The 12,302-nt window shown below is 35.3% G+C and overlaps 1 protein-coding gene across 1 annotated transcript in view; it reads right to left on the bottom strand.

Annotated features, from left to right (window-relative positions):
• LOC111154598 (probable ATP-dependent RNA helicase DDX60) overlaps window positions 1-12,302 on the bottom strand; it is a 105,009-nt gene that overhangs the window by 36,374 nt on the left and 56,333 nt on the right. Inside the window, exons 23-26 of the mRNA XM_022514277.1 lie at window positions 11,144-11,268; window positions 6,364-6,522; window positions 3,369-3,516; window positions 1,832-1,984 (exon numbers count right to left, since the gene is read on the bottom strand). Of these exons, the coding sequence (XP_022369985.1) occupies window positions 1,832-1,984; window positions 3,369-3,516; window positions 6,364-6,522; window positions 11,144-11,268 (585 nt within the window). The remainder of the gene's footprint in view (window positions 1-1,831; window positions 1,985-3,368; window positions 3,517-6,363; window positions 6,523-11,143; window positions 11,269-12,302) is intronic.

A 12,302-nucleotide genomic window follows, 5' to 3' on the forward strand; every position in this document is an offset into this window, starting at 1 on the left:
CAATTGCCTTGACAACTGACCAAAAAGGAGCAGGGAAAACTTTAAGTTTCTTCAATGTTCCAACTTTTGCTCATTTTCTCATATAATTTTGGGTATTTCTATTGGTCCTCTCTTTCTCTTTACATTGTCATGTATTCCATGTCTTAAAGGTAATATTTAAGTATATGGAATAATTTTCTCTAATTATTCTATAACTGAGGTCTACATTTGTGAAAATGAAACACATGATTTATTAACTATTTTTCTAAAGTTCTTTAATAAAAACAAAAATGGAAAAGTAAGAACATTAAATTTATATTATAAGTAGAATAAATACCTTTTTTAAAAAATGTGTTTTCTATGACAAAGCTATCACTATTTCCATATTGCCTTTCTAGAGTGATCTAATTATTCATTCATTAAACTAATAGTAATTAAGGCAATACTACTTAGCATATACTATTTTAGACATAAGATATGCCAATCAAAATACATGTGCCTCTTTTCCTCAATTTGTAAGCATGTAGAAAATTTTGTCTCTAGTTATTGACCTTTTTGTTTAAAGATTAAATTTATTTATTTGAGAGAGAGAGAGAGAGTTCAAGCAGGGAGGAGGGGCAGAAGGAGAGGGAGAAGCAGACTCCCTGCCAAGCAGGGAGCCCGACTCAGGGCTCAATTCCAGGATCCTGGGATCAGGACCTGAGCTGAAGGCAAAATGTTGAGGAAAGTTAAAAGGTAATTTTTTAACCTGGATAAAAACCAAAATATATTATTAACAACAATGCTTAGCTTTTCTCTTAACTAATAACAAGCTACTTATTTATTTTAAAAGTCAATAACTAGAGGGGTGCCTGGGTGGCTTAGTCGGTTAAGTGGCTGCCTTCGGCTCAGGTGCTGATCCCAGGGTCCTGGGATTGAGCACCACGTCAGGCTCTCTGCTCAGCAGGAAGTCGGCTGCCCCCACTGTCTCTCCCTCTGTGCTCGCTCTCTCTCTCTCTCTCTCTGAAACAAATAAAGTCTTTTAAAAAAAATACTACATAGAGTAATATCCTCTCATTCTCTCCTCTCCTTCCCCCTGCTTTTGCACTCTCTCTCGCTTTCTTTCTCTCACATACACAAATATAATATACATCATACAAAAAATCTGATACAGAAAATTTAAAAAAACTCAGAGGCTATTCTTAAATACTGCTCAAGATTTAAACTAAGAAATTATGTTAATCCTTCCTATAGATTTATCCAGACTATCCCCATGCATCCTCATGTAACATACTAAATAACACATAGTAAGGGTTGGGTTTTCAAGCTATTTAAAGTAATCTTCCTCTTGTCCCTCAGTGATGGGAGAGAGAGCATTTAGTAGTGACTTATCTAAAACCTGCCAAAATATGAAGTGGGCCCTAAGGAAGTGATACATTCTTATTCTTACTTCAGCTATTACACTGAAAAAAGATTTGACCAAAACCTATTATAAGTGTCCTCTAAGCCCATGAAAGAATATCTGTAACCAAAATTATACAAACAGCTGACAACATTCCCCAGATACTATAAATGAAAAATCAAGAGATTGTTATTTCAAGATCATAATAGTTACACTTCATTGAAGAAATATTTGAAAAAGTTATCTGTTTAGGGGAAGAGTTAAATTCTTGAAAAAGAGATAAACTAAATGATAAACTTCAAACCCCCTCCCTCAATTAGATGAGATGGAAGAATATGCAATGATATCATGTGTTGTAAAAAAATAAAGGATATAATTAGATGAGAAAAAAAGTTACTATTTTTCCCTTTCATGAACATTCACTTTCATATAGACACAGCTTCAATTTTTAAAATGAAAAAATTTACCTACCCTAATAAATCCTTTCCTAAAAAGAATCTCAACTAACTGTTTTTCTTTGAAACTTAAAGAGCTGTGATGGTAGCCAATACCCCTTTCTGCCAAAGCCTTCAGCTCTGCACCTTTTCTTGCGAATTTTACTCGATCAAACACCATCTGCAAAGTCTGAGAGAAATAAGAGTATTAGCGATTTTGATCATTTATCTAAGTTTAATTTAAATCAGAAAAAAATATTTAAAAGAAGTAACAGTCATACTTTGTCGTAGTTTTAAAGAAACACCGCTGCTTGAAATTGACTGTACATGAGCAAAAAAAACATTTTACGGCAGCAACAGTAACTATAGGAAATATTCCCAAATCTTTGAACAGACTGTCTCTCACTGTTTGACCCTACTTCAGGGGTGAATAGTACAGACAAAACAGTAGATGAAATACCCCAGAGTGGGTGTGAGTGTACGACCTGCTTTTGCCTGGGGGGAAGTCAGTTCTCTATATGAGCCTTACAAGTTCTCCCTACGGACTGAGAGAGAGAGAGAGAGGGAGAGAGAGACTGACTTCTTCAGGAAGGCAGAGCGGGCTTCTTACCCCATATAGTCTGGGAGTGCTTACTTCTCTCTGTAAATCATTCACAAATGGCCTAAAAAACCATTCCCTAAGGGGGAAATCCGCTTGTGTAGAGAGTTATATGTACAAAGATAAACACTGTTTATGAGGGGGAGATAAAGGAAAGAAAAAAAAAAAAAAACAAACCCTGAGTATCCAAAAGCAAAAGATGTTTCAGTTGTATAGTCATCCATGCAATGGAATATTGAGGAGCTATTCAAATGATGATGTAAATTCATGGTTATTAAAAAGTTTTCAAAAAAAAAAAGTATACAATAGAACTGTGTGTGTGTGTGTGTGTGTGTGTGTGTGTGTGTGCATGTGTGTGTGTATGTGGTCATAAATGAAAAAGATATAAAAGGTTCATTCAGAAGGGCAGTGATTACTTCTGATTGATGACATTGTTTTTATTGTTATTAATTTGTATTTTCAAATTCATCTACCTTAAGCATGAATTGTTTGCATTAAAAAAAGTTTTAAGGAAAAAATGGCATAGCACTTATATATTTCAATGTCTTTTGGTAGAATGTTTTAACTATAATATAGACAGCTTCTGATTTTGACAAATTCTGTGTACACTGTACATTATTTAAAGAGTATTGAACCACATGTACCCAAATCTTCAAATGAGGCATGTGGAATTAAAGTTTAGAATTCAGGCTGTGAAAAAAGCCCTTCTGTGATGGAAAAAAAGTAATAAAAAGACAGACCCTCTCAAGAGTTCATTGTTAACAAGAAAGAAATAATCTCTAAAACCTCTCCTCTCCTTTTTAGACATGCTCTGCAGAGCCCTAAAGAGTTATGTGTAACTAGAAGGTCACACAGAGAGAATTCTATTCTACTAGAGATTGCATTTAGTTATACATTCAACACTGTCTATAACTGAGAAATAATGGCTGATGAGTAAAGTCATTCCCTAGAGGAGTATTTCATTCCAAGAGCTGACCTCCGTGTCTATCGCTTTTTGATTAGCGTAAGTGCACTCTTGAGGGATTTCCAGGTTCTTCTCCAAAATCTTGAGTAGATTACTATGTTCAGCTTCAGATATTAGCCTTTGATCCATTTTCCTGGGATTTTTCTTGCTTTTTTCATCTCTGTTTGTAAAAATAAATTTTAAGTAATGAATAGTCAGATTTGGCTACCATAGTGAGCTGGAGACCTCCTCGATCCCCTCATCGCCCAGACATTCACTCGATATACATCTGTACTATTTTGACTCAGACTTCCTTTTGCACGTCCTCATTAGCCTCTGGGACTTGGGGTTCTTCAGTAAACATTTTCCAGTGTACCCATATTTTCCCTGAATGTTCCCTCCCCTCCCTGCTGAAAGTAGCACTCTTACCAAAGTCAGTTCTCCCCAGATGACCTCACTTCCCCTTACTAAAGTGGTAATCATTTTCTCTTTTTCAGCCTTCATGGCACCATGCATGGAGGTAAGGTAGGTGTCCCCCTTGCTCCACATTGCCAATTTCAGGCTATTGTCCTTCTCTCCTTGTGGTAGAGGCTACAACAGCTTTGAGTTTGGTTGCTAAGGAAGGGCTCTCAGCTACCCTGTTCCCTGGAAAATTGTCCTTAACTGACAAGAGCTTCCTAGAAATGCCTATGAGGTTACAACCTCTCTTGGGAGAGAGGAAGAGGCCTAAGGCCAGTAATTAACTAATATAAGGTACAAAATTCACCCACGTGGACCCAAGCTGGGACAATTCTGTGATGCTCCCAGATCTCCCTATTGGATGAGACTCAGGCACGCACATCCACACATATTTTCTTTACTTTCTCCCCCTCCTCTTTTATTGTTGCTTCTTTCACTTTCCTATAGGTCCCTCATGAGCACAAACTTTCAATAAATCACCTACATAGATGTCCCCATCTCAGAGTGTGCTAGTGAAGAATCTTACCTCAGGCATAGTTGCATAAACCCTGGCTATGTCATCAGACTGTATTATCCATTACCTCTCAATGTAATGGCCTTTTATAGACACCCAGATCACTTACCCCTTCTTTAATTGTTCTCACTTTGTCTGTTAGCTGTGAATATAAGACATCTCCAAATATGAGAAGATGAGCTCACTGGTATCCCATCGCTAAGAGTTCCCTCCTCCAACTAACATTACCCTTAACTCAAGAAAGAATGATATGACTATGGAAAGGCCTGGCGTTAATGTTTGCAGAGCATGGGGCAGAGTGCTAATGGAGGCCCACATACTGATGTTTAACTAAAGTTTTAAATCAAGGTAACAAACTGCCAAATAAAATATATTCTCTCCTACCTCGATAAATATACCTCCATGATAATGCGGCATTTAAAAGGGTGAGAAGGAGCTTCAGGGGGCTGTGCCTCCTAAGATCCACTGACTCATAACATTATAGGAATAGATATAGATAGAAGAGGGCCAGAGTGGTACTCTCCAAAACACAGGGTCTCTTCCATATAATGACAATACTGAACAAGGTATTAAAACATCCTTTATATTTTTATAGTTTGAATTGCTGGTCACTAATCCAATTTGAAATGATGCTCTGAAGAAAAATTGTCTAAAGATCAGTTACTGAAAAGGATTATAATTCCTATTCTGTCCCTGTCTGGGCTCTTCACCTCCCACTACTTCCAAGGAAACAGCACAACAGGCAGAGAGAAGTTAAGAAGAAAGGTCAGCAGCAAATTATAACTTGCTCTAGAATGTGAGAAATCTGAATCAGAGAAGCTCTAAAAACTTTGTCTACTTTGAAGAAATATCTGAGTTTGATTATTCAGATTCATTTAAAAATATTTATGAAATGACTATTACCTGTCAAGCAATGTGCTGAGCACTGCAGATAAAAAGAGGAAAATATTAATAATGTAGGAAAAAGAAAGACAAGTGAAAAATAACAGTAATGCATTATAGTAACTGATCTACTAAATACTGAAAATGTAACAAGAACACTGAAAAAAAAAGAGTACTAAATTTAACAGGGGAATTCTAGCAAGATTCAGAGAAGAGATAGCAAAACTATGAGTGTAAGCTTTGGGGGCAATCCAAAAGGAGTATACTTAAGGCAGATGGGTCAGATCATGGAAGAACATAGAAGTAGAACAGGTCATGTAAGGAGAACAATAAATGTTGAATATTATTAGAGGAGAGTGGTAGGAAGTAAAACTGGAAAAGTTAGGGCAAAGCCCAAAACTTGTTGGCATGCCAACAACATCCAAAAAATGTAGACTTTATCATTGAAGCAAGGAAGAATATTGAACATTGAATAATTTAATCAATTTGAAAGTTAACAAGAGCAATTGTTAGCTACCCTGGAAAGCAGTGAACCTGAGCCTCTGGAATCTAAAAAGAAGACCCTTGCAGTCATTCAAGAAAGACATAATGAGCATGTACACCAAGTGGCAAATAAGGTGGGGAGAATAATAGGAAGACAGTAAACATCTTGAATTAGAGTTGTCATGGATTAGGCATGAGAACAAAGAAGAGGAGTCAAAAGCAAAATTCTATCAAGCATAAAACTGGCATTTCAATCAATTTTCCAATTCATTCGACGTACACTTATGGGACCGTGAGGATAAATCAGTGACACCTCCATGCTGTGGCCCAAGACAATGTGTTTTGACTTTGGTCGGAGGACTAACTCCTCAGAGACTGCGCTCTGAGAGTTGGAGTCACATACACTTATTTTGAGGGATGATTATGTCAGGTACATAATCTACCAATGCTCATATGCTGTGGTCCTGCCTCTCTGAAGTCCTAAATGAGACCCATCTATGCAACTAAAGAATATGTATATAAATACTATGACCACTTATCTTTACCATTCTCCCACCCAAATTTACACAATTTGCAAATAAGTTCAAGCAATAACTAGAATTTCTTTGTAACACATTCAATGTATGTTTCCAATTCAACTTGTGGAGTATTTTAACCCTTAACCACTAATTTGTTTCATTAAGTACTTACATTGTCCTTTGTTTCTCAATGGATTTTTTAACTTTTCGAAGGTTGTTAGTTATATCATGGGCTTCTTTATCAGCTTTGGGAGGCCTTTGACTCTCTTGCTTTTTCTCCAGGGAACTTCTCACCCGGTTAGCTGTTTCTTCTACATCTTTTAAGCTGAATCTACAAACAAATGAAAAGACCATTTGCCCTGAAAATTGTATCATAAATAAAATTTAAATCATATTTCCATCTACTGTTAACATCCTGACATATACCTATTGAGCTTTTAATATCCATCTTTATGCGTTTTATCCTGAATAGGCAAACAAGGTATTCTGGGTCAGCAGACTCCTTATTAACTACCTTATAGTAAATAGTAAGTTCCCCTCCTTGTGCAGACCTTACCCATGAGGCAACAACAATGAGAGCCCATGGAAATTTTTCCCATAAGAGTAGGTAAGATACTCCACAAGTAACGGACATAGAACAATGGATTTTCTCTATTTATACACAGAAAAGGGATTGCCCCCCCCAAAAAATATAAGATGAGAAAAAGAAGTTTATTCATTTTTTTAAAAAGATTTTATTGATTTATTTGACAGAGAGAGGGTGATCACAAGTTGGCAGAGAGGCAGGCAGAGGGGGAGGGGGAAGCAGGCTCCCTGCTGAGCAGAAAGCCCAATGGGGCTAGATCCCAGGACCCTGAGATCATGACCTAAGCCAAAGGGAGAGGCTTTAACCCATTGAGCCACCCAGGCACCCCACGAAAAAGAAGTTTAAAAACAAAAAACAAGGGGCGTCTGGGTGGCTCAGTGGGTTAAGCCTCTGTCTTCGGCTCAGGTCGTGGTCTCAGGGTCCTGGGATCGAGCCCCGCATCGGGCTCTCTGCTCAGCAGGGTGCCTGCTTCCCTTCCTCTCTCTCTCTCTGCCTGCCTCTCTGCCTACTTGTGATCTCTGTCTGTCAAATAAATAAAATCTTAAAAAAAAAAATTATGGTCTTTATTTATTTGTAATGTTGTAGTTGCTCTTGTATTTAATTCTACTCATATTTAGATCTGCCTCCTAACAGAATCAAAGGCCCTTAGCATTATATAAATATGTGTAAGTTCAGATTTCACAAATCTTTTGTGAATTTTAGAGGCTCCTTTGTTTTTTTCCAGTTTTATTGAAATATAATTGACATGTAACATTGTGTAAGTTTAAGGTGTACAACGTAATGATTTGATACATCTGCATATCACAAAGTGATTACCATAAAAAGGTTAGTTAACACATCCAGCACCTCCTGTGGTTGCCTTTTGTGTGTTAGTCTGAAAAGATTTAAGATCTACTCTTTTAACAACTTTGAAGTATACAATACAGTATTGTCAGCTATAGTCACCATGCTATACATTATATGAGACCCTGAGACCCTAGTAACCACCAATCTACTCTCTGTTTCCATGAGTTTAGGTTTTTTACATCTTATATATAAGTGAGATCATACAGTAAAAATTTTGCTCTTAGGCAGGAATGGAGACAATGTTAGGTTCTCGCCCTAACTTTTTGGATTATGACTATTTCTTTCCAGAGACCAGATAAGGAGTAAAAAAAAAGTTGGTATACTAGTGAAGTGAGGATTAAATAAATGGCAGTCTATGCCACATGGCAAGAAATTTTATACAGTAGACAATAAAATAATAAAGTTAGTAAACACTTAAACATGTTATCTTCAGATATTACTCTAAGTATCATAAATACATTTACCCATTTTGCACTCACAATCACCCTATGAGGAAAGCACTATTATTATCCCTATTTCATAGATGAGAAAATGGATATATAAAGAGATTAAGTGATCTGCCCAGGATTCCACAGCTTGAATGTGACACAGTCTGGCCTCTAAGCCCATATTCTTAGTCATGAAATCATGTTGCTTCTTTTTTTATTTTAATGTGATTTACTTTGTTTAGGTGTACATTCTGCATGAAATGGCATCATTTTCATCATCGTACATCAAGTTTTAAAATCTAGATCACTTGGAAATAATTTTTCCTCTTAAATCTCTCTGATAACCTATTTAGAATGAATGTGATCAAAATTGGACTTCCATCAATATCATTTTGTCATACTGCACTAAGGGCTTTCATGATTTATTTGTATTTAATTCTCACCCCAACCCTACACATTACTATTTTTATCACCTCATTTTGCAAATAAGGAAACTAAGGCTCAAAGCCATTAAATAGCTGTCTAGAAGTACCATACTAATTGAGAGCAGAAGTAGGATACAAACTTGGGACTGACCATGAAATGTGAGTTCTTAAGCACACACTAATACCATCACTAAACATTAAACGTGCTCCACACATTTCTTTCTAGAGACCAAACTGGAGAAATTTGACAGGGATGACAATTACTTGATAAGTTCTCAGACGTACAGATTGAGCCCTAAAAAACTGCGATTTATTGATGATCTAGAGTTACTTAGGATTAAATCAAACTGTGTAAGACCAAGGATTTTCATAGTATGTTCTGCAGAGAGCCCAAAATTTCATAGACATGCCAAGATTCAACTCCTCAAGAAAATTAAATCTATGAGGCTTTTGTGAAACACTTTCCTTTTTTTAAGCATAGATGAATTTTAATACATCAAAATTAAACATAACTGTTTAACAAAAGATAGCGTAGACAAAGTTGAAGGACAGGTGCTAGACTCAGAGAAGATAACTGCCAAATTGATAACTGACAAAGAATTAGAATTCCTGAAAAAAACAACAAAATAAACAAAACAAAGCTGCAACCCAAAAGAAAAGTTATTTGAATAGCACATGAGGAAAAAATTAAAAGACTACTTACTTGAAAGAAATGCTCAACTTTAATACTGATCAGAGTAATGTAAATTACAACAGTAGCAAGACATGATTTTACACAATCAGAATAATAACATTTAGAAAAACCAATCCCACAAGGTTGTGATGACAGGTCAAAATGGAAACCTTATGAACTACTAATGGGACATAAGTTAAGAAACCACGTTAGAAAAAAAAGTCATGTTCCATTTATCTCATTAGCTTGCCCATACTACAAAATATAGTGATTGTGCTTCTAAGTAGTTTCCAAAGAAGCTTTTATAGGTGCACAAAATGCTATGTATTCTGTCATACTCTGCCTTTTTTTTAATTGCAGTAAAATTAACAGACAATATTATATTAATTTCAGGTATATAACATAATGATTCAATATTTGCATATGTTATAAAATGATCACAACAATCAGTCTAATTAACATGTTACTACACACAGCTACAGAATTTGTTTTCTGGGGACAAGAACTTTTAAGAACTAATCTCTTAGCAACCTTCAAATATAAAATACACCATTATTAACTAGATTATCTATGTTGTACTTTACATTCCCATGACTTATCTATTTTTTACCTGGAAGTTTAACTCTTGACTTCCTTCACATATTGTGTGAAAATATTTTACTTCTTAAATGTTTTAAGTATGTATGTGTGCATGAAAAATAAGTAGTTATTTTTGGATTTCTATATTGTAGTTAGGCTTTCAGGAATATCTCAGGTGCACAAAATTGTGTTTGTTTCTAACTAAATCTGTAGCCATGCTTTAAAGTAAAGTAGGTGAGCTTTGTAACTTCTTGGTAGTTCAGAAATTTATTTTCCTTGTCCCAACAACACAGGTAAGAGGACCAATTATACTGCAACCTCCAAAATTCCAAATACAACCATGCATTTAATTATCATCATTATTTTAAATATATACCATCAATAAATGATTAATTACTGTATGTCTATTTATGTGTAAACAAATTTCATTAAACTTTGCCAGCTGAACAAGATTACGTAGCTTTGTTTATTTGTCTATTTGTTCATTTGTTTGTTTATATATGTGTCCTGCTTAAACTTCCATGGCTGAAAGTAGTTTGAAATTGTGAAAAGTAAAGAAAGCATTTTATTCTGATCCCAAACTATGTGATCAAAATTAATCCAGGATACAGAGTATTACCCGTTTAATGAATATATTTTGGTATAACTTATACCTCACCAAAACTGGATAATTACATTCAACTTTAAGCTATTTTCATGCTATAGCATATAAACTTCAGCAAGACAGCAGTGTCTCTGTTACAGTTCTCAGAACTATAAATTAAAAACAATAAAATGCCACACCAATAAATATGCTAGTATGTTGTAAGGATACTTTAATTTTATGTGGGATGCCTGTGTGTGTAAACATTCAATTTATTTTGCAAAATACCTTGATATCTACTAGAAATTTACAAGACATAAATAAATATAATAGTTTACAGTAAAAAGACAAAAAATGGAGTAGGAGACTATTCAAAGATGGTAATTTGTAATAGCACAAGTAAAAATATTTTTTTTAAGAACTGGTGTTTTTAAGAACTAAATATTTGGGGGGGGTACTTTGTTGTTTCAGTTGTTAAGACTCTGCCTTCCACTCAGGTCATGATCCCAGGGTCCTGGGATCAAGCCCCCCATCGGGCTCCCTGATGGGAGCCTGCTGGGTAGGAAGCCTGCTTTTCCCTCTCCCACTCCCTCTGCTTCTGTTTCCTCTCTTGCTGTGTCTGTCTCTGTCAAGTAAATAATTAAAAAAAAAAAAAAATTTTTTTTTAACTAGAAAGGTCTATTTTTTATATATGCATTCTGATAACAAATGAGCACCAAAAATAGTTATGAGTACCTAATTACTACAGTAAAGTTTGTGTAATTTTCCTCAACTTAAAAGAATAAGCCTGATACAAATTACAAACAAAAAATAATTAAATTAAATGACTTACAAAAAAAATATTGCCGGTAACTTTTCCATTTTCCTTAGCTTTTCAACGAGAAGTGGAAACATTCTTGTCATGTTTTCTGAACTAAAAACTGAATCAGGACTAAGATTCCTCAGAACCATTTTGGCCTGTAGCAATGAATAAAAAATTATTAGTTTTAAATTCTGCACAATAAAAAAAGGAATTACTACTTTTGGCTAAAATATTTTCATAGTTGTCTAATCTCTATTTCTGTGCTTCTTTAAAATAAAATATAATAAAATATTTATGAAAATATAACATTTTATAAAGAACCATCAAAGAAATACACAAATCAATACACCAAAGAACAACAACAACAAAAAGACATATATGCAATTTAACATGCAATTATGTAAGACAACAAAAGTCAGTCAGAAAGAGGTTGTTAGCAAATGATGCTGGTACCACTACGGCAGAAGGTGGGGTAAATCAGTTTCTCTCCATATCCTGTACGAAAACCACTTTTAAATACCTTTTGAAAGTTTTTAAATGACAAAATGAATGGGAGAAAATATAAATTAATTATGTTTCTGAGTGGGAGGAGATTACCTGAGTTAAAATGTAATGGAAAAAACTCAAATGGGAAAGTCTAATATAAATCACTCACCAAAAATGAGAAACCTTAATGTATGACAATAAAACAAACTTCAAAATATAAAGACCATCAACTTATTTAATATAAATATGAAAACTTACATGACCCCAGGTGAATATTTTAATACACAATTAGTTCCTATAAATTGAAATAAAGATCATAAAAGAAAAAAAAATCCCAAGACAAAAATGATGAAATGTATAAAGGCTTCTTCTGAGCTACTGTTACTATGATTTCAACCTCTCTGCTGCCACCGTATCAAAAACACTGACTGTAGATAGTGACACTGCTGTTCTTGTCCTGTTGTAACACTGAACAGGAACCCATGGCTTCTGGGATGTGTTTAAGAAAGCACAAAGGAGGGGCGCCTGGGTGGCTCAGTGGGTTAAGCCACTGCCTTCGGCTCAGGTCATGATCCCAGGGTCCTGGGATCGAGTCCCGCATCGGGCTCTCTGCTCAGCAGGGAGCCTGCTTCCCTCTCTCTCTCTCTGCCTGCCTCTGTCTACTGTGATCTCTCTCTGTCAAATAAATAAATAAAATCTTTTA

This window comes from Enhydra lutris, unplaced genomic scaffold (genome assembly GCF_002288905.1).
Source record: "Enhydra lutris kenyoni isolate GAN:26980312 unplaced genomic scaffold, ASM228890v2 scaffoldscaffold3, whole genome shotgun sequence".
Taxonomy (NCBI): domain Eukaryota; kingdom Metazoa; phylum Chordata; class Mammalia; order Carnivora; family Mustelidae; genus Enhydra; species Enhydra lutris.